At 31.0% G+C, this 27,644-nt stretch overlaps 1 protein-coding gene across 1 annotated transcript; it reads right to left on the reverse strand.

The window, feature by feature from the left end:
• Positions 1-2: 2 nt before the first annotated feature.
• LOC107446228 (cytochrome P450 9e2) lies at positions 3-27,644 on the reverse strand. Its single transcript, XM_043048918.2, has 14 exons — positions 27,441-27,644; positions 25,822-25,918; positions 23,267-23,319; positions 21,161-21,257; positions 18,358-18,474; positions 15,268-15,356; positions 12,209-12,354; positions 10,155-10,270; positions 8,192-8,342; positions 6,754-6,917; positions 5,165-5,253; positions 2,718-2,861; positions 1,743-1,905; positions 3-669 (listed from the first exon to the last, which is right to left on the reverse strand). The coding sequence occupies exons 1-14, from the start codon at positions 27,518-27,520 to the stop codon at positions 571-573; spliced, it is 1,605 nt and encodes a 534-aa protein (XP_042904852.2). The 5' UTR covers positions 27,521-27,644; the 3' UTR covers positions 3-570.

The following is a 27,644-nucleotide window of genomic DNA, read 5'->3' on the forward strand; positions in this document are numbered from 1 at the left end:
AATAACACTAAAAATAAATTTTTTTATTAAAAAAATGAACAACACGTTACATTTTATTTATTTACAAAACGTAGGAAATACACGAAACTAATTGTACACGAATTATATTAGAGGGTGTTTCGTAATGTCTTCCCCTCAATGCAAGTTTTTAAAATTTCTTGTCAAAAATGAAGTCGATAAAGTGTGGGAATTGGAGTTCATAAATTATCTAGGAGAAAAACAAGTAATCGAAATCTAACCAATCACTACTAAAGAGAGTGAAAAAAGTCAATTAACAGAATAAAGAGAAAAGAAGATGTAGATGTAAAGGGGAATAATTACAAAACAGCCCTGCAAGCAAATGTTAATTTCTACTTCTTAATCGCATCATAAATATAAAAATGAACGTCGTAAAGAACAGGAAAATCTTTGATAATACTCTTATTATTTTCCCAAAATCTTTTGAGAACCAATGCATATGATATCACTTCATACGATACTAATTAATATTGTTTCACAAAAACTAGTCGGCAATTAAAAGCATGAAAAAATTTTCATGCAGATGGAACATTAAATTTACATCATCAGTATTTAAGGCTTGAGTAGACAATCTTTTCTTATTTCTGTAGCCAGAAAAACATCTTTGGGTTGAAGAATACCAAAAGCGTTGTGGTTAAACTTCATGGGTACCTGAAAATACAAATAGTTGTTTCACAAAAATAGATTGGGATAAAAAATATCGACTCAACCATATTTTAAAGCTTTAATTAGTAATTCGTTGAACTGGGTTACTTCTTCAAAGGTTTCTGAATTAATGTATATAAGTTAAATCATAGTTTAAAATAGTTATCTCATTAATGGTAAAACAGAGATGATGTAGTTTGACAGAGGTTACGTCACACTAAATAGATAAATGTACTATTAAAAGTAACAATGTTAAGTTGACTAAGGTGTATTAATATTTTATGTTTTATTACCGGCATGGAACAGCTGACATGATTCTGAGTTTACGACTGTCAATGCTCAACTCCATAGCTTGTAATTTCGAACCGGCCCAGAATTCAAACTAGCCTTCATGAAGGACTTTTGATGAAACTAACTAGCATTTGTGTGATCAAGAATTTAAAGGCTTCTGTGAAGCTTATAAACTAAGTAGATAATTAAAAAAAGTTGAAATTGCCGATTTTCAACCGGTGAGAACTATTCGGCGTTATATGAAATGATGCTTTTTTGTGAATAATATGCTATTTTCTTAACTGCTGCGAGTTTGCAACAGTTAATCATGACTGCTAAGACAAGTTTAGCCTTTTTAAAGCTAGCACTGACCATGCTTAATTCTGAAAAATGAGCAAAAAGTCAATTTGGGGGAAATCCGCAGTTTTGTGGAAATGAAAAGTGCTTGTGGTCCAATATTTTATGATTTAAAAACTTGCTGCATTATCTGGGCTTATATAAATTTGCAAAAACTGAGAATGAGGCAGAGATTTTGATAATTTTCATCTAGGTGGAAAGACGTCGCCAAATTCGCTATTTTTTAAAAGTTTAATAACTTTTGAAATATGTATGCTATTCGTTCGTTCTAAAACCCAGATAATTCTTCACGGCAAGATCATGCATACAGTTTAAAATCGTTTTGTTTCAAGGTGCAAGGCATTTAAGCTGTAGATTTTTTTCATTTTCCTTGGCGACGAAACTTCTAAAAACCATGTAAATTCATTATATGCTATCACGTAAGAAGAATGAGCGAATGAAAGAGTACTCACTGGTGTCTTATCACATGGCTTAGTCTTAAAGCAGCTGATAATATATACGAGACAGACTTTGGCTTCAAGTAAAGCGAACCTCATGCCGACACAATTTCTCGGACCATGTCCGAAGGGTAGATACACGTAGGAATCTCTTTTAGCTATCTCTTTAGCTGAAAATCTGAAATATTAAGTAAACAAAACATTATAGTTTGCATTGCCTATTAAAATAATGTGTTACAAAGCGTCAGAGAATGCCTTCCTTTTCTTTCAAACATTTAACAAATCCTTTCAACTACATTAGTTAAAACTAAAAATATAGGGGAGGGGGGACAGAGTTCAGATGTATCAAGAATAAACTATGAAGTTCAAACTATTGAATATCTTTTTAAAATACCAAATTGCAATTATTAAAATATATATTTGCATTTTGATGCTTTGAAGAAGAAAAAAAATCAGTATTGGAAGCTTCACATTTTTTCTATACTTTATAAATTAAATCACTAATGTAGATTATTATTTGAAGAAATTAATCTACGTTAGTGATAAGAGGAATAAGTATTTGTAAACAATGTTTTCTATTTTTAAATACTTTTTTTAAATTTTTTTAAACTATTATTTTTTATTATCAATTTCATGTATTTTAATCATTATTTTGAATTATTTTTCTTAAATTAAATAATTATTTTTAATTTCTATTTTAATACATATATTTTAGTCATTATCTCGAATTTTATTTTTTAAAAATAATAATTATCATTTTCTCTTAAAAATTTTAATCATTTTAAATCGTCCTTTTGACTTATTAATGAAAAACATTTACTAAATAAAACACACACACACAACACTGACTAAAACATTTACTAAATAAAACAACAAGAAGAGGAAATGATATTAAAAATGATATAAAGAAATTAACAGAAAATATCTTTACAAAATAATTTGAAAAATTTAGAAACCACGAGTAAAATAAAAAATTATTAAAACGGTTACCTATCTGGATCGAATTTCTCAGGATTTGGATAATATTTTGGATCCCGGTGGATAGCAAATATAGGAATGCCAACAATCATGTCTTTTTCCAAAACAATACCGGTGTCACCCAGTTTATATTCTGATGCAACCTTTCTTTCAGATCTAGGGGAAGGGAAAAAGAGCTATTTAATTTTCGCCTATAAACTACAATACATGCCATCACCAATCAATAACGTCATCCAATTCACGTTGATTAGAGATCCAGTCTCCGGTTCGGGGTTCGATCCTCGACTCCGTTAAGACCCACCGAGGACATAAGACATATGTTCTCGTAAAATATGTTTAATCGAAAGTCATACAGTCTGTCGTTAAGCAGTACCATGAGTAAATTCAAGGATGAGCTCTCGTTTCAAACAATAGCAAAATTTTATTTTGGTACATTAGGCCTTCATTGAATTCTTAAATCAATCTCAGATTTTCATTATAAGGCGCCATCTAGTGGCTCTGAATTACATCTTTAATATAAGACGCCATCTAGGGTCTAATAATTTTATCAGATTCGGCACCATGGGCACACGATCGAATCTGGAGAAAATTTCCTTTCCATTCAGATCTATGTTTATGAGGAAACGGCCTCATGAATGAGTAGTGCTGCCATCTATCAGTGGGATCGGAGCTAAGATTTATTTTCTCCTTTGCGGTGCTCTCTTGCCAAACGAAAGGGTCACCTTTCTGACTTAAGTCGCAAAAGGGCAATTGCTGAAGCTTGACTTGAAAAAAACAGGTTGGTTGCATAAGGAAAAGTTGCCCAAATCGTACCACTTCTGATTTCTAAACAATTATTGAGCAGAGAAAGCCTTAGCGAATAAATTAGGAATCTTTCATGACGTGGAGATCCATACAGAAAAATAAAGTCCTGTTTCAACAAACAGCACATATAAAATCCCAATAGAACTCTGCTACCCATCACATCATGTTCCATTAACATTTTGTAAGCTTATAATGCTGTCACCATACTTGTTACATTTCAAATATTTAATATCTCAATACCTCTTATGCTATTAAAAAATTATTCTGGATTATTCGTAGTATACTTATTCACCTAATTATAAATGCTCAATACTTTTGAGGTTGGTACGAATTAGGCAACTTGTAAGCGGTTTCTGAAAACAATTTAAAGTACTTACTGCACAACCAAATAATAATAATTTTAGAAGCTGAATAGCTATAAGAAAAGAAGCTATAAGATATTTCAATTGTAATTATCAGTGATTTGTAATTGATAAAAATTAAAATGCGAAAAATGGTACGATTAAGGCTACTTTCCTATGTTTGTAACGTTTTTGTTTTCTGAAAAAATTACCAATATTCAAAGGGTACCACAATTAAAAATAAAAAGGAATTAAAATAACCAATTTAATGTCTCATGTGGATTGATAGGAAACTATACTTTTCTATACTGTTCCATTATTATGTTAAGGTTTTTTTTCATGAATATGCATAAAAAAATTTTTTAATGCATCCGAGTTCAGCAAAAAGAATATACAGGTAAAACTATATATCTTTACAAACTGCTGAAATACTAAATACTTTTGCATGTGAAGAACAAAAACTTTGGAATTGCAAGCAACAAATTTGTAGGATGAAATTAAGTCCACATAAATTTTTTACATTTAGACCGACGGTAATGGGATTCTTTTACCTATAACCTGGCTACTAATGGGGATAATTGAATGGGCGCTTAGACCCCATTGGCTTAGGAAAATTTGCCATAGGTTTGCCATAAAAAATTAATAAAATTCCTGCATAAATATTCCTATATAAATATAATTCCTATATTAAATATTCCTGTGGTTGTTTTGCCAATGGTAGAATTTAGCCATAAACGTATGGTATAAGCGTATGGCAAATTTTATATATATATATATATATTTTAAATTTAGCAAATTTTGTACCATATTTGATGATAAGTTTGTGTCATAAGTATAAGGGAGAAGTATATGATAAAATATTTCCTTAGGCTATAGCAACATTTCTTCACAGCCGAATGGCAGTTTATTTTACAAATTTATGCATAGACAATAATAAACAAGAGTGGTTGAATTACAGAGAGCTTTTGGGGCTCTTAATTTTCCACATAAATTTTTCACGTTTAAGAATACTGTAATGGGACTTCTTTTACCTATAACCTGCTTGGGAATAAATTAAAGGAAAAAAATGATAATAAATCAATTAGTATTATCTTTTTCTTTTATCCATTAAATTTTGCCAGTATTATCTGAGCTATCTTAGCACTAAATAATTTAACAGGAATATAAATACATAAAATTAAAACATGGAGCAAATTTGAATTTTTTTTTTATATAAAAACTACACAAAACTAAAATTCTAATCATCTTCTGAACTAATCGTCTGCTAAGAGAGCTACAAGCTTAGCATATGACGAGAAGAACGAATTTACTTACCTCACTGCTGGCGAATAGAGTCTTAAAGTCTCTGAAATGATGTTATCTAAATATTTCATGTTGTGTAAAGCTTCGTATGTCAATTCACCCTATATTTAAATAAAATATGCATGTTTAAAGAATCAATAACATTTAAGTAAAATAGTAGATTTAAAAACAGCTATGTTTTTAATGCTATTAGATTTTAAAATAATTTTAAGCCTGTACGAAAGGATGACTTAGTAGACTACTATGTTTGGCACGTTAAAGAAAATACATTTTTCATTAAAAAAAAATAAAAAAAATAAATAAATAATAAATAAATAAAACGTTACTATATCGCGTCTGGTAAAGAGAAAATGAATTAGTTCTGCTTTCTTTTCCTTTCGTTTCGAGACATTTTTCGCCTTTTTTAAAAGTAAAAAATTTACCTTAACTTGATTTTATACCAAAAAAACTTTCATTAATTACCGTATATCCTGATGTCGACTTTACAAATCCCCAAAATTACAAATCCCAAAAAAATCGGATATTCGTTGATCATGAAATATCGATACCTAATGAACAGTGATATATATATATGAATAACTCTGCATCAATTTTTCCCTTTCAAAAACTATTTTTGATATGCATCTTATCATATGTTCTTTACATGTAAAGGACTTTTTTTGGAAAAAATACTTAAATTCTGTTCAGAAAAAATTAGGGATAACGAAAGTTGAGTTTTCAAGAATATTCAAAAAGTATTAAACAATGAAGACTTAGAAAACATACTATAAAGCTTCATATTTAAAGATTCTGGAACATTATATTATGTGTCAGATTCAATAATATTAGCAGTATCGTCATACGGAACCAAGCTTTGCATTGGAATACGGATTCTAGTTCATTCACATGTATTGAGTCCCACAAAAAATCATCTTCACCTCATCCAGGAAATTTAAAATTCCCCAGTTTTTTAAAAGATTTTATTTTGTTATTCGAATGAACATTTTGCCACGCGTTTAGTATCATTTGATACATGACATTTATATTTAATTTTATAACCAGTGTTGAATAACCGATCGAATTTTAAGTTGGGGACTATCAATGTTCAACATTAAATCCAACCTAGAAAACAAAAGAGCTCCTGGATCAAGCATCGGGACAAACTTGCCATCATAAAGAATTTTCCCAGGGAACTAACCTGTATTTGCGTTACTTGCAGAGAAAAACCACTGAAACCTACTAAGCCATGTCCGATGACAAGGGGATTCAAACCAGTAATCCATCTAACATTGAATCGTAATTGGTTCTGTTATTCAACGCCAGTTGTAAAATAAAAGGAAATAATAATCTGCGACTGACTACGTTAAGGTCACAGGCAAATTTGGATTTTTGAAGACGGTACAGCAGATTCACTCTATTAAATTCTGCAACCGGGATTTTGCTTAGACTAGATATAAGAATTAACCCTATAGTGGTCGCTAAAAAAGTCAATCTACATTCTTCTCTGCACAGAACTAAATCTATTTTCCTATGTTATTACATAGGAAAATAGGTGGTACGGGAAAAAACGTTCATCCGTTATTATTTATACTATTACCAGATGTGTTGAAATACTTTCTTACATTTGTCTCTTTTAAGCATTGTGTAATTTCCTGGTAAGCTTTCTCTTGAATGTCCCCATTCAGGGCCAGGCAGTACAGGACGTAAGTTAATAATGTTGCTGTGGTTTCATAGCCAGCCAAAAAGAAAATGACACACTGGGCCACCAACTCATCCATCGAGAGGTCTGAAATACGAATAAAAGTGAATAAATTGAAAGATCACTTATAGTGAAACAGCAAACGGTTGAAGATCTTTAATGAATTGAAGATCATCTATTATAAAACCTGAAATGCAATAAAAGCAAAACCTCATTGAATATCTTCAATTACGAAATTTTAAATACAACTAAACTAAAATAACTGAAGATAATTTTTCGTGGGAATTGAAATACAATTAAGGTTAAATAATATAAAATCTTGATGAAATAATATCATTTATTAAAATAATTTGGAAAAAAACTAATAAAAGAAAAACAATTAAAGACCCTAAATAAAGCCATTACGGGGCCCAGCTGTGCAAATTTCTTTTAAAGTCGTTTTTATTTATTTATATATTGTTTGATTTATTGGTTGATTATTTATTGACATATCTTCTTGAGGCTCTTATAATATAAATATACACATATATTACTCAGGAAAACGATGGATACGGTATAATTCGATTATTCTATTTTAAAAGCTTATTAGCTCTTCAACGTAGAGCAATTTAAATTTCCAGATTATTAAAAAAAATGGGGGAACACCATGTTTCGAAACTTATTTATAATTGCCGCACTCGCGATCCAAACAAAGCATGATGAAAATGATTCNTGAAGATTTTTTTTCTATCCAAAAATTTGAAGTACAATTAAGGAGAAATAATTGAAGATCTTGAACGAAATGAAGATCATCTATTATAAAAATTAAAATGCAATAAAAGTAAAACCTCATTGAAGATCTTCAATTACAAAATTTTAAATACAATTAATTAAACGAAAATAACTGAAGATATTGGATAAACTGAAGATCATCTTTCGTGAGAATTTAAATACAATTAAAGTTAAATAATAAAAAATTTTGATGAACTAATATCATTTTTGAAAATATTTTCGAAAAAAAAACTAATAAAAGAAAAACAATTAAGGACCCTAAATAAAGCCATTATGGGGCTCAGCTATGCAAATTTACTTTTAAAGTCATTTTTTTTTTATTTATATATTGTTTGATTTATTGGTTGATTATTTATTGACATGATTTCTTCTTGATGCTCTTATAATATGAATATACACATATATCATTTAGGAAAACGGCGGATACGGTATAATTCGATTATTCACTCTTAAAAGCTTATTAGCTCTTCAATGTAGAGCAATTTATATTTCCCGATTATTAAAAAAAAGGAGGGGGGACCATTTTTCGAAACTTATTTATAATTGCCGCACTCGCGATCCAAACAAAGCATGATGAAAATGATTCTTACTTTTATGTTCCGATGTATTAAAAATGGTTTGGTTGACGAAATCTTGTCCATACTTTGCAGCAATGTCATCATCATCCACATCATCTTTTTTCTCACTCTTATATGTCTCTTCAGCCGTGTCCATCAACAGTTGAAGAAAATCATTTCTGGTCTACATATATGCAAATAACATAAAATGATGTTTCAAAGGCAACGATAACATGTAAAGGACAAAAAAACTGACTGTACTGAAATGATGTTTAATATAGTGTGTGATTCCTCGAACGTACACCTATTTTACATGGATGCGATAAGGATATCAATAAGACTTTGGGGAATACTGTTCCACTCTTGACGAAGTGCTATCTCCAAGTCTTGGACTTGCAGCAACACGTTGTCCGAGTACATCCCACGCTAGCTGGATTAGCTTCAAGAAAGTTCTCTACAAGACAGGCGGTATAAGGTCTAACATTATCCTTTACTAAAAGAAAGTAATCACCGATGACTGCTGCGTAAGATACGACATGCGGTCTCGTCTGCATATCTTTAAGCCGTCAAATTGCATTTCTGAATTAAATGCAGGTCAGTACGTTCAACTATGCTGATTCCAGCTGATACAAACAAACCACCTTGTCTGTAATGTGATCCTTCCTGAACGAATATTTTTAATTTTATAACCGTCTTTGAACAGCCAATTCAATTTTTGGGTTTACTCCTAGTAATATTCAACTACGTAGCCTTGTAATGTTGAGCAGAAGACAGGGAAATTTCTGGATCAAGTATTGGGAGAAATTTGATTTTTTGATGGAACTAACCCGCATTTGCGTCACGTGGAGAGGAAAGTCACGGGAATCTCCCACGCTTAGCCTGACAGCAAGGAAACTCTAACCCATGATCTGCCTACCACTGAAGATATTTTTATGTTAGCACTGAGGTCGATGCGAGCCGGGTGCAGAATTCAAATCAGTCAGCCATCGCTGGGATTCGAACCCGGTTCACCTCATTATCTTCGGGCAGCACGGTTTCTGACTGTCAAAGAAATGCATACTACTGACCAGAGTGCGTACGGACCATTTTCATGAAGCCCATTTCGATTTGTTTGGCTTGAACCCTTCCTGCTGTTGCCAAAAGAAACTGTCTTTCAATTAGCGTGGTATTGGCTGTTCTGTGTCGACGAGCTATTAACTGGAGATATCGGTCATTATTTGCTGTGGTATAACGTGGACGACCTAGTTTTGGACTATATTAAACATGTCCTATTCTTCAGATTCGATATCAGATTTGCAATGACACCACTTCTTGTAATTTCAACTGCGTCCTCTACACTTCTGTCTGTTTGCCCGAACTACAGGCTTCGGATATTATGTCTAGCCATGAATTCAGGTAGATCACGTTGTCGTGTCATTTGTAAGTAAATTTGCCTCAAAACAGAAGTCGAAAGGTTTAATTTTACCACACAGGTAACAATAAAAGACAGCAGCTTCTGCAAAATCAAGATTTTTGCACTTAAATCCTTTTCATGGCTTTTGATTTTGGTCCTTTCACTGGTTAAATCCTTTTCCTGGTTACATCTAAATTTTTTTCTGTATTTTTCTGCTATACTTAAGATTATGGATATTTTGTTTTGGCTTAGTTATCAGAAAAAATATTTCCGTAATTTTGTTAAATCCACGCGCTCCCTTAGTTTTTTGAGAGGTGTAATTATGAATTTTAAAGTGTATGCAAATCTAATTTCATCCATAGTGTGTTAACAACCCTCTAGAAATCTCCAACATCTCTTAAATAACAAAAAATTTTGCTAGTGCGCCCTTAAAGTCTTCACCGCCCACTGGAGAGAGCGATAGCGCTCGCTTTGGGAACCTATGCTCTAGCTAGTCTGAAAGTGGACAAAATTTTTATTGTAAGATTCTACTTGGACCAACTAGAAAGTGATTTATAATAAAATACACAAATAAGCGAAAATTCAACAATAAAATGAGCCTACTTGTTTTGTCCTTCTTCTTTCAGCTATAATCTGCGCAGTCACTTCGCTGAAAAAGTTTGTGACGGTTGGGTTAGAAACTTTTATCTTAAAGAAGTTCATTAATTTGGGTGAGAGCACTAAAATAAATAAAAACACTTTATCAAACAATATCTCAACACTTTATCACACAACATATCAACAATCATATCAACACGTTAAGTCTAAACAAATCCCCGATTTCATAGGTCCACTTATCATTCACTTTTTCTGTGGAAACAAAATGCGAAAAAACAACGCCACTTCAATAACACGTTACCACAACGGTGGGTCGGTCGCTTATCTACCGCACTCTTACATTGGTCACCACGATAACCAATTCTCAACCCCGATGCGATTTTCTTCCGCTGAGAGTTCGTAAAAGATCGCGTGTATGCGTCTCCAGGCCCAACTGATTTGATAGTCTGTATCACAGCTGCTATCCAGAATAATCGATAGCAGCTAGACACCATATAAGAGTCATGAGTTCGTGCCTGGAAGCCCAAAAAATAACAGCAGTAAGGTGCGCGTTAACTCTGTCCTGGATGAAAATCTTATCGTTGGCTGTGATGTGAAAGTTTAGGGAAGGGGTACCAGCTCAGGCGTTCTCAGCGTCCTCTGCCCACGGTCTAAATGACATGGCATTCCTAGCTGTTAAAATATAAAGCCCTTAACAGGGGGCTAGGTGCTTGGCAATGATAAGGAGGTGCGTATGCCGTATAAGAAAAGAAACGCGCATCGAACATTTGACAGGAGTATACATTTGCTTGTTGCGCTATATGCATTTTATGCGTAAAGCATTCATGAAATTTAGACATTCGTTTTGACTTACCCTAATCTGTACAGTGCGCAAAATAAAATACAAACCACACTCAATAACTTTTGGTCTAATGATCTGATCTTCTAGGACTTAATGATTTAAAGAGGTAATCTCAAATATGCTAAAAAATATGCACAGACGATATTTTAAGTTATGAAATAAGACATAAAAACGTACTTTTTTTTTAATAAACATATCTTGTTTTTTTCTCGGTTGATTCAGATTTCTGACCCCCGAAACATAGGGGGCAGCCGTAATCTGGTAAATATGGGTCCAATAGTTTAACCAGAAGAGCGGTTTAAAGTTTGAATCCCATAATGTTAATTTTACTTTTTGCGCATTTTGCCATAGCTCGATTACTTTTTAAGCGAATTGAAAAATTTTTGTTCACAATCATAAAATTCATTTATCTAAAGATAATTCCATGCAAAAAATAACTTTTAATAATTATTTATCATTTTTTATTATTTTAAGTAATATTAGTCTAAAAAATTTTTAATTGTAAGCTATACAATTTTTACATCATTTTAAAAAATATAGTTTTTCATGTCAAAATACAAAATTTTAGTGAAATCGGTCAAATAGTTCCTAAGATATCCAATTTTAAAAAAGTCGTATTTTAAAAATTCAATTTCTCAAAAACTATTCAACCAATTTATGTCCCATGTAAAATTAAATTGTTTAAAATGATCTAAAAATTTGTACAACTTACAATTCAAAATTTTTCAGAGTAATATTAAATAAACTAACAAATATTTACTAAAATTCCCTTTTGCATGGAATTATCGTTGGATAAATAAATTTATGAAATTATGTGTGCAAATATTTTTCAATTAGCTCAAAAAGTACTCGAGATATGGCGAAAAACACAAAAAGAAGGGTCCCAACGGGGAAAGCATTAAGGTGTCCAAACTTTCGACCGCTCTCCTGGCCAAACTATTGGGACCATATTTCCCAGATTGTGGCTGCCCCCTGTGTTTCGGGGGCTCAAAAATTCAAATCTGTCACGAGAAAAAAAACGTATGATTCTTCAGTCTTTGTGTCTGATTTCGTAACTTAAAATATCGTCTGTACTAATTGATGAGCATATTTGAGGTCACCCCCTCGAACCATTAATATTGAGTCTGAAGATCCGATCATTAGATCAAAAGAGGGTGGTCCTTTTTTTTATTTTGCTCACTGTACATTCGATTAGAAATCATTGTGAATGAATACTTACGAAAAAGAAGCAATCTCCAACTGATCTTAGTACCAAAAGCATCTCTTGCGTATCGAACAAATGTATTTTCTGGATCGTTATGAGAATCTATTTTAGTCGAAAAGGCAGAACTAGCAATCACGTCCATAGTGAAAGCTCCAAACAACCTATCAAATATCACGTCAAAGCATAAAAATTAACTGATTTAAAACTTAAACTGAATTAAATAAAAATTAACTTAATTACAAATAAAATATGAAGAGAAATCGATTATCAAGAACAAATGTTCCCGAATTGGTTTTCCGTGGAAAAGCAGGGTTCCGTGAAAGGGTCACAGGGCTTCTGAGAGTTGGAAATTTTTTTTTGCCGCTTATTATTTTCGAAACATTTATTTAAATTTATGTATAATTAATAATTCATTATTCATCAAATATTTCCGGTATTTTTATGAAATCATTTAATTGAATTGCTTACGGGGAAAGAAATTTCAAAACCAGAGCCAGCGCTAAGGATTTCAAATTATTAGCCAAATGTCAAAAGTATTCGCTAATTTTCGAAAGTCGTCGCCAAATGCAAATCGAAAAAAGAAATTTAATGATTAATTTTTTTCCATAGAAAACTATTTAACGGTCGTTACTTATATTATTTAGATCCAATTCTAATTGGTTAAGAGGCGCATCTACCAAAAATCACTGTAGTCGATTAAACAAAAATTCTGATTTGCTAAGAAAAATTTATTTTGGCGTAATTTTGACGATTGAGTTATATATATTTCCTTCCAGTGGATATAATCATTTTCCAATACTTTCGCCAAAATTACCATTTTATCTCATTTAGCGAGGTGGCGAGTTTTTCCAATAAAAATTTTATGAATAAATTATGAAAAGTATCTATGCATTTAAGGAAAATTTTATTACTTTTTCGCATGGAATAAAAATAACCAAATTAAACTGTAAAGAGTTAGGTTTCTCTTTTAACCAATCCCAACGTTTATTTTCTTTCTTTTTTGTTTTTATTTTAATGGAAACCATATTTCAGCTCATTCATTAGCAGTTTATGCATTCGCTTATAAAATTAAGAATGAAACAATAGATGCAACTGTCTGACATAAAATCAAATTTTAATACTAATATTGATAAAACGATGTAATGAAAAAATTCTCTTTTTCATTTAATTCATTAAATATTTTCAAATTAATTAACGAAATTAAGGTCCTTAATAAACAGATTTTCAAAATAATAATAGTCTTTCGTAAGTTAATATATTCATAATTGCGAATGAACTTTATTCATTAAGTCGTAGGCCAGCAGTTCTTTCAAAAGAAGGTTGATCATTTAGGGTTCTAAAGTCAAAAAAATAGAGAGCAAATTATCTGGAATCTAAAAAATAAACAAATAAAATAAAAATTAAAAAGAGTAGAAACTGTATTTTCTGAAACAGCACTTTCTAAGTTCTTGAAATAAAAAGAAAGAAATTCTTAGAAGCAAATAAGAAACGAAATTTCCCTAAGGAAAAGGCTGAAGAACTTGAAAAACGACCATTTTATCTCATTTAGCGAGGTGGCGAGTGCTTAGCCCGGGCACTGAAAATAATATTTTTTCCAATAAAAATCTATCTGAAACAGAAAGCTCCCAACATTTGAAGAATTTCTCAATAGTTTTTACCTTTCTATTATCAACAACATAACTTCCGATTTCATGATCGCTTGCTGTTACAGATGTATTTATTACGCTAAAATAATTTTTTTTTCGTCTTCAATTCATTACAAATTGAAGTGAAGTCAACATTGCTTACTTCATTCCAATAAATAAATGTGATTTCAGAATGGACGGAACTGTAATAGTTATAGAATATTCTTCTTCCCTTTAGAATAGTATATATTTCTGTATCTATAAAAATAGTAAAGAAAATAGTAAAGAATCATCTGAATTACTTGAAATAATATCATTTTTGTTGATTATTAATACATTTTTATCGTTTTCTTGGTAAGTATTTTTTTAATTTTAAATGTTAAATTTCAACTAGAATTCTGTATCTGTTTTTAAGTCACATACTGAAATTCATATCGAGATCTTGGAATTATAAAATTTTATTATGTGGTATGTCATCTGAAAGTAATGAAGGGATTATTTATGTACATATCATTTGAGAATAAAGTTTTCAAATGAAAAATATATCATTTTGGAATTCTCCGAATTTATAAATCAGGTAAGTGTTATGATTTTTATAATAAAAAATTTACTTGTAAATTACTTTTTTTTCTATTTGATGATAGCTCTCTATAGAATGGTTCTCTACGTTAAGAATTTTTAAAAACATCTTTATTTTAATTTGAAGAATTTTTGGAATCGTTTTTTTTTTTTTTTTCGTAAGCATTTTTTATTTTGCATTTTTTAGTTTACAAAAAATGATTTTCGTTGAAACTTAAATTGTTTTGATAAAAATTGTTGTCAAAAAACGTTTTTTGCGAAATAAAATGATATATAATTATGGGCTTATGCGTACTTTTAAATATTTTTCTCTTTTAAATTTAACAAGCCACATTAAAGCAGGAACGTTACAATGCTACACGCTAAATCAAAGACGACTCCAGAGCAACTGAATGAAAATAGCAAGAATTCGTCTCATCCAATAACGTCCCCTACAGTTCGCTGCGATCGCGAATTTAACTCAACAAAGAAATTTTTAATTTTTGTGGAAAATGTGGAAATAACATAAAAATAGTACCATGGAGAGAATCTCTTAATTGTGATGAATTTTGACCATCAAGAGTTGACCTCGGGCAGTAACATCCTTCAAAAAGATACTGAATAGAGTTAATTGTTATTTTGATAGAATGAACTACTAAAAATGTGTTTTTCTTAATCTAATAACGTAAAGCCACCGAAAAGGACAAACATTAAAAATAAATGAATCAAATTGGAATTGTTATAACTTTATTAATTGCGTTGCTATGGTTTATGTCGTCAAGTTTTGTGCATGAATTTGTAGTGTTATTCATTACTGATTGACTGATAGCTTAATTTTTTTCCGACCCTTACGGAGAATTGATTTTCAACCAGTCATTCGAATAAACTAACCTCTTGGCATCGATGGGCTCCTTTCTCATTTCAGACATCTTGAAATTTTGAACTAAGGTTTTGGCACAGTCTTTGAAAATACTCATGAGCTATAAAGGGAATGGAGACACATATTAATAGAGAAGTATTTTTATACAACTATTTAATTCCCTTTTTGATTTTTTTCCCATAAAGCTTACGCAATTCAGTGGACTCATTTTTAAAGACGGAAAACAATAGGGCTGATTTGAGACACATTTAAAAAATTTCATATTTTGCATTCATAAAAGATGTTTGATATCAAAAATATTTTTGTTAGTATTTATTACAAACTGACTCAAATATTTATTACAAATTCATTTGATTTTTGTTGAAAATTATTTTTTAAAAAAACTTCTTATTCAAAATTAGATTTCTCAGGAACTGCTCGGACGCTTTCGCTGAAATTTTATATTCAGCCATATAAAATTAGAGAGGGCAAAAATAAAAAATTACGTCTTTAAAAAGATGTAAAAATTTGTATACCTTATAGCTCAAAGTGTTTTTTTACTATGATTAAATAAAATTATAAAAATTAATAAATATTTAATAAAAGTTATTTTTTGTGTAGTATTATGTTAGGTTAAACGAGTTTTATAATTTTAAACAAAAATTTATCGATTCGCCTAAAAAGTTCTCAAGATATAGCGAAATATGCAAAAAGTAAAATAAATATTAAGGAGGTCAAATTTCGGCCCTCTCTCCTGACCATATTTCCCCGATGATTGGAGATACCCCCTATATTTTGGGGTCAGAAGTTCGAATCCGTCGAAAAAAAGGTATGTTTATTCAGAGAAAGTAAGTTTTTGGTTTTGATTTCGTAACTAAAAACATCGTCTGCTCTGTCGATCATTAGATCAAAAATTATTCAAGGTTGTCTATTTTTTTTCTCCTTACTTTACATAAAGAGTTTTACATAGTTATCTAGAAAATAATTATGAGAGCTATTCAAGATAATCGCTTAATAAGTATGCAGAAAGGTGACAGATTTCTATTAAATGAAATGCAACTTATATTCTCTTAAATGTCTATTAATTTAGTTTGTAAAACACAACTTGGTTCCCTCCTTTCAAATACAGTCGTCCCCACATCGCATATCGGATAATCAAATAACCCGCTTTTACGAATAAAATTTAATGGAACCAAATCATTTCATATGAAGCTAATGTTAAACGTCCCCGNACAACAGAAGTTTTACTTTAAGTTGAATTACGCGTATAACTGAGACATTGCGAAATGTATTCTTTTTCGTAGTAAATAAAGAGTTTTGAGTTGGTAGTATTTAGTGTTATTATTTTCCCAATAATCACGAAGTCAAAATTATTTGACGGCACGTCTATGACCAAATTAAACAATCTTTTAGAAAAAATGACACGTTGGTGCATAAAGGTTCGCCACCTCTGCCCTAGAACAATTAAGAATGAGTTCGAGAACATAAAGTGAGTTCCCTTTATTTATTTATTTAGTTTATTTATTTATTTTTTGCTCACTGTGTACAAAAAATTTTTTTGAAGCCTATATTTATTGGAATTTACATTTTATCTGATCTATATTTATTTTAATTTTTCAGAAACTGTTTTCGAATTGTTCTGTACACATTTAACTCTAAGCTCTTCCTACGTGAGTGGCTTTCATTTATTTTATCAGACAGAGAAATGAATGTACAGTATACTCTCGATATCTCAAAGTTGAAAGTATGCTAAAAAAAATTCGAGATAGTGAGCGTTTGAGTTAACAAGTTCAGAACTAAATATGTTCTAAAAAGTAGAAATATATATTATAAAATATTGCTCTAGAAATGGAGGCATGAAACATAAGAATAACTGTTTATAAATATGTTTGTAATGATAGTTGACTATAAGTCCGAATACAACAATGATAATTTTTTTTTTAAAAAGCAAGACAAAACTTATGCATTAAATAGAAAATAATTGGTTTATAATGAACTTGTAAAATGTATTGTGAATGTACGTACATTGTGATTTGTGAAAATCGTCATTTTCTATTTCGAAAAAAATTCGACATAGCAAGGTTTTGAGAAGAAACCCTTTGAAAAAGGAATTCAAATTAACATTAGGTGGATATGTAATGCCAAGGGGGAAAATATTTTTTTGATATAACAAGGTTTTCGCGTTATCGAAGGTCGATATATAGAGAGTATACTTCAATAGAATGCATTCAGAAACGTTTCGAGTATGCTGCATTTGGTAATATATTTGTTCATTCATTTTCTTTAAATAGTACTAATAAGTTTTTTTTTGTTGTTGATGTAGTTCGGGGGTACAATGAGGTTAAAATGTCAGGAGGGTTGTCAAATTTATCCTAGCAGCCGATTAAATAACTGGAGTAGAAAAGTAGCTGAGTGCACCTTAAATCTGTCGTGGCTGATTGGGGCGGTGTGGAATTTTTGAGAAAAGGGCTATTCACGTCGATAAAAGCTCTCCAAAATTGATTCCTTAATCGAAAATTATTTACCCATTTGTTGATAATATTCTAAAATTATATCAACATATGAGTTTTTAATAGTTTTGTTCTTTTCCTAAGATTGATTAAGAATATGTTATTTAAACATTTACAAATTATCAGGGACGTGATCATCAATAACAGTCGTTTGCTACTATATTAAAAATCAGATTCATTGCAAGAGATACAAGGGTGTGTGTGCCAATGTCCTGTTTACCCAGGCCTGTTGAAGATGAAGCGAAATTGTCTCTATACTTATATTTATTCCTAATTTCCTAGAATTGACTATTGTTATACTAATAGCCAAACAAGTTCATTAAGCTGAATGCTAGTTTCTCAAGAAAAAAAACTTGATTGATTGAATTAAAGAGATCATTATTTTGCTTTGATTGTAAACTTAGTTACATTTTTTTAAGAGAATATGTGCACTTAGAAGGCAATTCTTGTCACTTGAAGACCTCACCACCTCCCAAACTTGTCAAAAAAGAAACACCGCCTAAACTTGGACAATTTTCCATGACAATTTTGGACAATTTTCAGCCTGAGCTTAGACATTTGGGAAAGCCTCAAACCGGAAAAAGAAATATGTGGCTGACAGGTATCACTTACCCTTTTAAGTTTTCCAGTTGTGAATGTTGGAGTAATGATGGTTCTTACTCTCTTCCAATCTTCACCCTCTAGACTTGGGAGCATATTGTCGCCAATTTTGTCACCAGTTATGAGGGACTGAAACATACATTATAATGAATAGTTTAAGGTATTAGGGTACTTTGTACAAATAAATGCAGGGCCCGTGCTCAGCATTCGCCACCTTGCTAAATGCGATAAATTTGTAAATTTGGCGAATAAAATTGTGTTTTGGCAAAAGCATTGGCGAATGATTTTTTCCACCGAAAAGAAAAAGATATATAAAAAAATTGTTAAGATTTGCATTTGGCGAAGACTTTCGAAAACTGGCGAAGACTTTTGATATATGCTAATTCACAGGCTAATAATTTGAAATCCTTAGCTCTGGCCCTGTAAATAGAAAGGTAAGATGTTCGAATAATAGGGATTCCTTAACTTCATAAGTCTCATCTGGTTTAATTTAACTTTTGCTTCCTTAAATATTACCAATAACATATTTTTTAATTTTCCGTAATAATTATTAATATGAAAAATAATAGATACAAATCGTCCAATCAATAGGAATAAAAAAGGTCTTTCGTCGTCATCCCCCTCCTATTATGATCATTCCACACTGTAAAGAAAATCTGTTGAATTTACAGAAAAAAACTGTCAGCATGTTATAAAACCGTTTATTTAACAGAAAAATACTGTTTAAAAACGGGCTCCTGTTTTATAGAAAGATTGTTATTTTAACAAACAAACTCTGTTATTTCTTTCAATAAAAACTAATCTATTATTTTCAAAAGAAATCCATAAAATAACTACGCCAGCATTGTAACGTCAATGTGAACCGAGAACAGAATTCGCCGGAATTCGAGCCTCAATTGAGAGGTAAGAGCTTCTGTCCCTGGAGCGACAGTAGCTCTAGAGTTTTGTTTTGAATTCAAATCTTAAACTGTCTTTATCTTAAGCCGCACTTAAGCTTCAAAACATTTAAAATTGCAGTGACCCACCCCTAATAAAAATGTCTGGCCATCTAACTTATTGAAAAGTTATTTCTAAAGACAAATAATCAGATCGAGAATCAATTTGAGAATGAACTCAACTCTCAATTTTATTTAAACGATGCAAAACCATAAAATAATTTCTGAAAAGTAAGAGCAAGTATAGAAAATAAACGTAAACTGGTTTGAAAAACTTTAAAGTTACGGTAAGCAAAATTGCGTGGCAAAAACTAGAATTTGAATTTACTGTTTGAATCCGTTTATGATTAAAGTGAATAACAGAGAAAAAAACATTTATTTTTTTTTGAAAAACTGCTTTGTACGTCAGATATACGGAAAAAAAACTGTAAAAAAAACGGGAATTTTCTTAACGTGCGTCAGCTATGAAAAACAAAAAAAATCTGTATCTATCTTTAAGCAGATAGTTTTTCAAAACAAAAAAAATTTTGTTGTTTTTTTTCTCTGTAGAATATACAGTTTTATTGTTTGCATATACATATTGATTTGACAAATATATTAAACTTATTCAAATGGATTTAAAGTCGCCTTTACCGTGATTGACCACGATAATAATTCGCAATGAATGTGACTACCGATACAGTAATCTTTTCCCAGCGTAATTAACAATGACTTATGATATGTTATTAATTTTATGAAAACTAAATAAATACCACCCGAGATAATTTTTTAAGTTCCAAACACTTCACTACCTACGATTTTAAACTAGTAAGATTATTGAAATTTTAATTCATTGAAGCCACTGCAAACAAATTTTATATAACTTCTAAAAAAAATCATTAAATTATTTTAAATTAACAATAAAGGTGATAATCACGAAATCATTTTTTGAAAATAAATGTAAACCATTTAAATTTTCTAATTATTTTATAAATAAAAAATCCCTGCACTTGAGCTAAATAAAATTATAATAAATTTAGGCTGGGTTCGAAAGGCCTATGATTTAAATACATTTTTATTAGACTATAGGTAAATGTTAAAATTCTTACTCTTCTGTTCGGGAAATTAGCAAAATCTTTGACAAGTATGTCTCTGAGAAGTTTTGGATCNAACAGAGAAAAAAAAAATTTTCTTTTTTTGAAAAACTGCTTTGTACGTCAGATATACGGAAAAAAACTGTAAAAAAACGGGAATTTTCTTAACGTGCGTCAGCTATGAAAAACAAAAAAAAAATCTGTATCTATCTTTAAACAGATAGTTTTTTCAAAACAAAAAAAATTTTGTTTTTTTTTTTCTCTGTAAAATATACAGTTTTATTGTTTGCATATACATATTGATTTGACAAATATATTAAACTTATTAAAATGGATTTAAAGTCGCCTTTACCGTGATTGACCACGATAATAATTCGCAATGAATGTGACTACCGATACAGTAATCTTTTCCCAGCGTAATTAACAATGACTTATGATATGTTATTAATTTTATGAAAACTAAATAAATACCACCCGAGATAATTTTTTAAGTTCCAAACACTTCACTACCTACGATTTTAAACTAGTAAGATTATTGAAATTTTAATTCATTGAAGCCACTGCAAACAAATTTTATATAACTTCTAAAAAAAATCATTAAATTATTTTAAATTAACAATAAAGGTGATAATCACGAAATCATTTTTTGAAAATAAATGTAAACCATTTAAATTTTCTAATTATTTTATAAATAAAAAATCCCTGCACTTGAGCTAAATAAAATTATAATAAATTTAGGCTGGGTTCGAAAGGCCTATGATTTAAATACATTTTTATTAGACTATAGGTAAATGTTAAAATTCTTACTCTTCTGTTCGGGAAATTAGCAAAATCTTTGACAAGTATGTCTCTGAGAAGTTTTGGATCTGCTACTGTCAGGGTAGGACTGTTCGCTTCATAAACACTAAAATCAATAAAATTATTTTAATTAAACACATAAATTGACACATAATTTTAATAAAATTAACATATAAATTGAAAACATTCAATTGAAAAGCGTGGTTTTCCTTTTCTGTTGTTGTATTGTACATGTTGACATCAAAATGAATGGTGCAATATCTCCAGTAGTACACAGTGCCCCAAAAAAAGGAACAAAACTGAATAACTTTTGATCTAATGATAGGATCTTCACGTTTTAGGACTCAATCTTAATGGTTCGAAAGGGTTGACCTCAAATATGCTAATTAATTAGTACAAACGATGTTTTAAGTTACGAAATCAAACACAAAAACTTACTTTCTCTGAATAAAAATTCATTTTTTTCAACGGATTCGGATTTCGAAACCCTGAAATATGGAGGACAGCTAGCCACAATCTGGAAAATATGGTTCCCATAGTTTGTTCAGGAGAGCGATCCAAAGTTAGGACCCCTTAATGTTAATTTTACTTTTTGCGTATTTTACCGTATAGCTAGAATCAAATACATGACTTTTTTAAAAATTCAGTTTCTCAGGAACTATTCGACCGATTTCCCTCAAATTTAATATTTTGCCATGTAAAATTACATACTTTAAAATGGTGTAAAAAATTTTATACCTTACAACTCTATATTTTTCCAACCACTATTAAATAAAATAATAAATATTTATTAATGTTTTTAATGTAATTATCTTTGTATAAACGAACTTCATAATTGTGTGCAGAAATTTTTCAAATCACTTAAAAAGTTCTCGATAAACGGTGAAATACGCAAAAAGTAAAATTAACATTAAGGGGTTTCAAGCTTTGGATCGCTCTTCTGACCAAGACCATATTTCCCAGATTGCGGCTACCCCTTATATTTTCGGGATCAGAAATCCGAATCAGTCGGAAAAAGGGTATGTTTATTTAACGGATGTACGTTTTAGTGTCAGATTTCTTAAGTTAAAATATCGTCTGCACTAACTAATTAGCATATTTGAAGTCACTCTTTCGAACTACTGAGATTGAGAAATAAAATGTGAAGATCCAATCATTAGATCAAAATTATTCATAGAGGTCCGTTTTTTTTCTATATTTTCAATTTCTTTCGTTTTTTTATATATATATTTTAAATATTTTCAATAGTTGAATCCAACAATAACGAACTCGATGCCCCCTAAACTCAAACTTTAATTGACATATGAATCTCGTATTCATAAAACACGGTATAACTGTTTTTTTTTATAACGCGGATTTAAATTTTTCAGCAAAAAATACCCAATTAGCATTTTTGTTTATAGGATAGCTCAGGGGAAAGAGCGTTTGCCTACCAATGAGGAGAACCGGGTTCGAACCCCAGCGATGGTTGGTCGATACGAATTCCGCATCCGGCTCGCACTGACCATAGTGCGGACGTAAAGTATCCTCCGTGGTAGACGGATCATTTGTTAAAGCACCATTGCCGTCAAGCTAACCGTGGGAGGTTTTTCGGTCCATGTAATGCAAATACGGGATAGTTCCATCAAAAACCTCTCCACGAAGGCAAGTTTTTTCCAATACTTTATCGAGGAGATCCCTTGCCTTCTGGAATGGGTTCAAAATTACAAGCCTACGGAGTCGAACATTAGCAGTCGTAAATTCTGAGAAGGTATGGTTCACACAGTCTTATAATTTATTACCAACTATTAAATTTTGAGAATAATTCAGGAATAGAAAAACAAAAAGCAACAGGTTTTGAATAAATAACGAGATATTTCCTTTACTAAGGGATGGGTGCTTATTTTTGATTGCCAGCTTACGTTTCAATTGCACATTTAACGTAAATGAAATCCCATTTTTGAAATAATATATATAATATATTTTCAAAACTCTACTCGGTAAGAAGATGATTCCGCATTTTTTCCTAAATTATCATTTTTAATTCAAAAAATCTTTTATGAGCAGATTTTACAGTAAATAATGGCCTTTAAATTTAATGGAAGGTAAGTAAACATTTTTTAAAATGTCACTTACCCATAAATCGGACCCAATGTATTATATCTTTTGTAGTCCTGATCTTGCATAGTCTACAAATAAATAAATAAGTACATAAATAAAAGGTTCTTTAATCATTCTGAGATTTATAATTATTTAAAGTTTGTTTTTCAAAGTTCTTAAGCGAAGAAAAATAAAAAAAGCGCCATTTTAAGTACCTTTAACTCGAATAAAAGCCATAATTTTGAACTATGTATACCATTTTGCCCTAAGAATTATCGGTGCTTCATCATAAAAATGACAGATGATATAAATCATCAGAATTAAAATTGAATATAAACCCATGCCCGGAAGGTCATCATACGCCGCTAGACGTGTTTTCCTACCATGAATTTCCTCTTCATGTGCTTCTGAACAGGCATACGACGACATTTCCTGGTTCATATGCAATTTGAGATGTGCCTTAAGTTTGTCGCAACATTTAAGCGCCCCCCTGTTGTAGAAAACGTTTATAAACTTGTATATTTCTGTGAAAAATAGACTTAAAATGTCATTTGAAAAACAATCTGTAGCTTTAAGAGCAAAACTAATTTCAGATTTACATCCGAATTAGGTAATATCAAGTATTTGTGTACATGCAACAAAAAAATTGTTCCACTGTGCAATTTATCACTGATTTGAAAATCGAGATGATATAAATTAAAACCAATTTCATTGTCTGCTAGAACTTGGTGGTTTATCTAATAATTGTCTTTAAAATCGTCTATGTTTTCAATTCTTTTTATGAGTGATTCGAATTTTTTCCCTTTTCTTTTATATTAGTTTGTGACTCAAAATGTGTGTAATGCGTTGAAGTATTAAGCCTTTATGTAGTAAGCGTTGCGTAACCTCTTGTCTGTTTCTTACTATTGATAAAAATCTAATGATGGTGTCACAGTTTTCCATTGTTGTCAGTCAATACATTTTTATTGGCTAGAAAATCACATGGCAGGATTCAGTTTTCCCCTCATTAATTTTCATATTGGGTTAGTTGCCATCAGCATAAAATTGATATACGTAAGTCATAAAGTTATTGTTTTCCAATAAATAATTTTGTTTCCCTAATTTAAAGGTTAAAATCACCTGTACTGTCATTATTACTTTTTTGACTTGCAATTTAAGAGTTTAGGAGGAGTGTTATTATTATTATTAGAATAATATAATTTTAAGTTACATTTTAAGATAAAGTTACTTAAATCGGTGTCTGATCTCATTAACCGTTTTACAATTATTATTTCTTGGTGCAAATTACTTTAATATACTACTAGGGGGCTCCGCCCCCTGCTCGCTACGCTCGCCAACCCCCAGAGCTGCTTCGCAGTTCCATTGCATATTGCTTCGCAATCTTATAAAAGCATTTTAACAAATTTAAATTTTAAAATAAAAGTTACAAATAAAAGTCATAGATCCAATAGTAAAGGGGTCACATGAACAGTCGATGCAGATTTGTAAAAATCTCGAATTTGTAGAGGTGGCGATTCCCTTCGGCGAGAAATGCTTTCCCGTTTAGAATTCCGCCATTCATTTCTCTGACGTCTGCCAGAGATATTTCGACGCCTGATAGCAGGCATTTTATTTAGGCATCAGCAGGCACTAAATAAATAAAAATAGAACTAAATAACTAAGATATCGTTTTAAATCTCAAATCAAAATAATTGTTTGTAGAAAGTTTGTTTTGGTTTGAATATTCGCACGTTTGTTTTGGTTTGAATATTCGCACGATGCCATTGCCATTCTATTGTAACGAAACAAAAAATTTATCATGAAACTAAAAATTTATCAAAGGAACTAAAGATATTGAATTCTTTTTTTAAGAAATTCAGTTCCGTTTTTTTTTTATCCACTCTTATTTTTGTTTATCAATCTATTAATTCAGAAATGCTTTAAATCAAACGATGCTTACGGAAACAATGCTTATGCGAACCACCCGAAAAATGATTTGCTGAATTCTCATTGGTTGAAACTAAATTATTAATTTTATTAATTAATTAAAGGAAATTTTCATAATTTAAGACCTTATTGCACATCTACATAACAATACCTTTAAAACGACACCTTATTTGTTTAATTCTGTTGCATAGTTTGGGAGTTTTTAGCGAGACAAAATATTGCTAGCCTATTAATATATAGATTATGAATTACGGCTAAAGAGTTTTGTTAAATGATTTAGAACTTTCAGCTTCCCGAACAAAGTGATGAATGCAAAAATTGTTTTTAAGATACATCCGTCCGTTATAAAGCAATATTACAGCTGTATTAATAAATTTAGAGTTCTGAACTCATTGTTTATTTTTTACTATTTTAGCGTTTGATTTTAGTTTTTCAGTATTAAATTTTAATTATTTACCCGTTAAGATATTTTATCTGATTATCCACTTTAACTAGTTTTTTTTGCCACTTCGTGATTTTTTTCTATTTTAATTTGATGTACTATCTTTACATCAATATCATCATCCGTTTCCATCCTGATGTTTTGCATCGAATATATTTTTTAGGATTAATATCTTTCTCCGTACACCCTATTTTAGGTGGGGATCTGAGTATCTTATACTTACCGTTGTGACATTGTCCCAAAGAGATCCTAGGAATGGAAGTGGTTTGACGTAGGGTACATTTCTCTCTTTCCAATAAGATTGCTTTTTCATGGAATGCCTGTAAAACAGTGAATCAGAGTAATCATGCTTGCGTGCAATCATACTTATTATCATGATTGCAAGGAGTTTTCAATTAGTCATATTTACACAACTAACATTGAACTAAGATTACGACAAAGAGAATGATATATAATTATACAAATATATATATATAAAAGAATGAATACATTCTTCCTCCGTCGTTCGCCAACCCCCATGCAAAGAATATACACGGGAAAGAAGTCTGGTTTCCATAGCTATAATGTAAGCCAGTCCCCCGAGTTTGGATGAGGTCCCCTATATATAAAGGAAAAACAGCATTTAGGGGGGAAACAGGTTTGCACCCTCCTCTCCTCCCAACCACTACTGGGGTTAAAGTGAAATGTTTTCTCTTTTTATTTATATGTCCCGCAGTGGACTGATTGCAAAGACACGGTTCCCAGCAGAATATCGAAGTCAAGCATCACTGGCTGCTGTCAGTAAGCGGGTGGGTGACCACTTGTAGGGACAGAGGGTGCGCGGTATGGTTTCTCGTTAAACTGCTCTACCATTAAGTGCGCGTAGGTCGTCGGGCTACCAAAGCAGAGGAACCATCCCCTCTGCAAAGGATCAAAATTGCGATGGCATGTCTTCGGATCATCCTCAGGGATGCTTCCAAGACCGTCGCCAATAAGTTCATTATGCAGCTCTAGTGAGACGTAAATAAAGTAAGTACCTACCTATATTTTTATTTACTGTTAGTTTGTTCTGCAATTTCACACTATTGATAAACACTGTACTACTAATTAAGATATTTCTTTAAGAATACATTTATATTATCCATGTTGATTAAATCTGCTAACACATTTTGACATAGAAAGAATAAAATGGCTGTTGACGGGAGACGTACCTCCTGACTGATACTTTACTTCTTACGCGCATACCCGGGATCTCAGTACATAATATGATGCTCTGCTAAATCTGAGTCTGCTGCTCTCTCTCTAAGTTGTCTTTCTGAAATAGCGTACCGCACCGAACAATTCTCTGCTATAGTTGCGTATTCTTAGAGCTGGACTTCATGCTTTGTTCATCAGATACTAAAACGTAGTAGTACAGTACAGCAGTTTCCAAAAAGTGTTCCGCAGAAAAGTTACAGATGTTCTTTCCGAAATGTGGAACTTTTTTTTTTGACTAGCAAAAGTTTTTTGTAACATGTAATTACATTTAGATTTTTTAAACTGTAATCCATCATTTGTTTAATATCACGGTTCTTTTTATAAATTCACGAGGAATTTAAAATTACGAATTTTTGTAAAATGTCAGAGAAAGAAAACGAAATAGCAAAATTTAATAATACAGATATGTATTTATTTTTTTAAGAACATGGCATTGAATAAATTATGAAAAAAAAAACATGTCATTTATGAAAAAAAATTAACTTTCGTCTGCACTCCTTAGTAATTTTAAAATGTGAACACTAAATGGAGTAGCGGTGACGCTAATAATTCTTTTATTATATGGAGGCAAGAAAGATATTAAAATGAATAAAATTTTCAACTTACCATAAAGCCAAGAGGAAAGTGGATACTCCAATTAAAAATGTAGCAAACAGAGGTCCGCTAAAAATTTCCAGAAACGCCATTACTAAAATACCGAACACAAAAGAACTCACTGCCCAAAATAATGCTTTGAAACTGTTTCAAACTTCAGGAAGAAATACATAAATACATGAGCTGTCAAGGTTAGCACATATTATCGTAATGTGC

This window comes from Parasteatoda tepidariorum, chromosome 2 (assembly GCF_043381705.1).
Source record: "Parasteatoda tepidariorum isolate YZ-2023 chromosome 2, CAS_Ptep_4.0, whole genome shotgun sequence".
In the NCBI taxonomy this organism is placed as follows: Eukaryota; Metazoa; Arthropoda; class Arachnida; order Araneae; family Theridiidae; genus Parasteatoda; species Parasteatoda tepidariorum.

Coding starts and splice junctions, on each gene's coding strand:
- LOC107446228 (XM_043048918.2), bottom strand. CDS start 27,520: ATGGCGTTTCTGGAAATTTTTAGCGGACCTCTGTTTGCTACATTTTTA. Junction 23,320..25,821: donor TTTGGGACAATGTCACAACG/GTAAGTATAAGA, acceptor ATTTATTTGTAG/ACTATGCAAGATCAGGACTA. Junction 8,343..10,154: donor AAAGAAGAAGGACAAAACAA/GTAGGCTCATTT, acceptor GCATATATGTAG/ACCAGAAATGATTTTCTTCA.